Consider the following 2,047-nt stretch of genomic DNA (forward strand, 5'->3'; position numbering starts at 1 on the left):
TGCCCCACACCACGCTGCCCCGCACCACACCCCCACATCACACTGCCTCACACCACATTGTCCCACACCACACACCCCCACATCACACTGCCTCACACCACATTGTCCCACACCACACACCCCCACATCACACTGCCTCATGCCACACTCCCCCACACCATGCCACCATCGGGCTGGGTCCTGGCAGCCCCTGAGGCGCCAAGGAGTGTTTGAAAGGTGAGCAAAGTGGCCTGGGCTCAGGTCTCCAGGGCGGGTTGGGACCTCAACAGGGGGCAGTGCTCCCAGCACCAGAGCCCTGGCAAGGGAGGATGCACCCTCCCAGGCAGAGCCACCCTCCTGCCTTCCACCACAGGCGGCTGTGCTTTTAAAGCTAAGGCCCCTTCTGCAGGAGAATCATCCCCAAACACAGTGACCTGGAACTAACCACGTGGCTGGAGTCTGGCCCCCTTCACAGTAAATACCTCCTGGGTCGAGTCCCCAGAACGGGCTCCCCAGGGCAGAGCCCGGGCCTCAACAGAAGCCTGGCAGGCAGGGCTGCAGGGCATGGGAAGCTGGGGCCTCCTGGAGCCTCGGCAGAGTGCAAAGACGACCAGGGCCACCTGCCCCACCTGCCCACACACAGGAGCGGCGAGCACAGCCCCCAGCCCACATCGGGCACCTCCACAGCCTGACCCTCCAGGGCAGGCCTGTCACCAGTGGCAGAATCCGCGGTGCGTAAAGTCCTCACGTGCCCAAGAAGACAGGACATCGTTCCCTAGAGACAGCCCCAGGAGTCGCCACCCGACCCCAACCCTTCAGCCCCATCTGGGCTCCCACTCACCGTGAGGAAGGGGTGCCTGGAGTTCTGCAGAACACGGTTCTCGGTGAGTGTGTGGGCCACCTCGTCCTGTAAGGCAGGGCTGGGTGAGCTGCCGCCCAGCATCCTCGTCTCCACCCTGCCCCACCACCCCGGCCCCACCTTGGCCACGATGACCTCCTTCTTCAGGATCTTCATGGCGTAGTAGCGGCCCGTTGCCTTCTCCTTCACCAGGATCACCTTCCCGAAAGTGCCCTTGCCCAGCAGCTTCAGGTACTCAAACTCGTTCATGGTCTGTGGGCAGGTACCAGGGTCAGCGGGGGGCGCTGCCCACAGTGCCCAGCTGGTCGGCATGTGTCAGGTGGCATGGGGGCCCCAGAGTCACCCTCAGCAGACTTGGAGGCGGAGCCAGGAGAGGCGACCGCTTCACACCTGGTTGCCTGCGGGGCTCAGCGGGGAGTCCGGACTTACAGGGAACACACGGTGCAGCCCTAGCTCAGAGCGTGGGGTTCGGGGAAGGGTGGGGTAACACTGCCCAAGCCTGGCAGGGCTCAGCAGCCCCACTATTTCTCTGACATAGGGAAGAGAACCCACCTGGGAAGCAGCTGCGCCCCACATGGAAAACCGGCCTAGATGGGGATGCCGTGGAGTGCTGAGTGTCTCCTGGGCCAAGCTGGGACCCCATGACCCACCCAGCTCTCCACAGCCCAAGGTAGCCCCAGGCATAGGCAGAAAGGGGAACAGGCCTTACCACACGGTGCTTGGGTTTGGCCAGGGACACCTCCATCTCTTCAGCCCCTGAGTTGTCGCTGGGTGAGCCCGACCGGAAGTCCATCATCTCCTCCTCGTGCTTCTTGAGGCCATCGGCCACTGTCTGGATGGCGGTTGTCCACTCCTCCCTGCAGGAGGTCAGGTGAGGCTGTAGCCCTGCACCTCACCCCATGAGGTCAGGAGCTCCACCCCACGGCTTACACCCACCCTCCAGCCTCACAAGCGGGGTCCCCAGAGACAGCCCTGAGGAGGCCACCCCTTGACCTGGGCTGGCCACACACACTCAGGGTCAGAAAGCCCTTCTGGACCTGGGGGACACGCAGGCTTAGCCCCCAAGCAGGGTTCAAGCCCCCAGCAGGGCTCTGTCCCCACAGCCAAACTCCAACCCCCAGCAGGACCCAGGCCCACAGCAGGACTCCGCCCCCCAGGCTTGCTCTATCACCCAGGCTGGAGTGCACTGGTACAATCTTGGCTCACTGC

The 2,047-nt window shown here is 63.9% G+C and overlaps 2 protein-coding genes across 2 annotated transcripts in view; both read right to left on the reverse strand.

Moving 5' to 3' along the window:
* The window catches only part of AKT1 (v-akt murine thymoma viral oncogene homolog 1), an 11,792-nt gene that overhangs the window by 5,889 nt on the left and 3,856 nt on the right, over window positions 1-2,047 (reverse strand). The window lies entirely within an intron of this gene.
* On the reverse strand, window positions 588-1,257 carry LOC105541733 (RAC-alpha serine/threonine-protein kinase-like). Its single transcript, XM_011982890.1, has 2 exons — window positions 959-1,257; window positions 588-886 (listed from the first exon to the last, which is right to left on the reverse strand). The coding sequence occupies exons 1-2, from the start codon at window positions 1,148-1,150 to the stop codon at window positions 755-757; spliced, it is 324 nt and encodes a 107-aa protein (XP_011838280.1). The 5' UTR covers window positions 1,151-1,257; the 3' UTR covers window positions 588-754.

This window comes from Mandrillus leucophaeus, unplaced genomic scaffold (assembly GCF_000951045.1).
Source record: "Mandrillus leucophaeus isolate KB7577 unplaced genomic scaffold, Mleu.le_1.0 Scaffold244, whole genome shotgun sequence".
In the NCBI taxonomy this organism is placed as follows: Eukaryota; Metazoa; Chordata; class Mammalia; order Primates; family Cercopithecidae; genus Mandrillus; species Mandrillus leucophaeus.

Bases quoted from the DNA above. Each gene is read 5' to 3' on its own strand.
- LOC105541733 (XM_011982890.1), bottom strand. From the start codon at position 1,150: ATGCCGACCAGCTGGGCACTGTGGGCAGCGCCCCCCGCTGACCCTGGT. The intron at 887-958 runs GTGGGGCCGGGG...CCTGCCTTACAG, and splicing joins AGGAGGTCATCGTGGCCAAG to GACGAGGTGGCCCACACACT.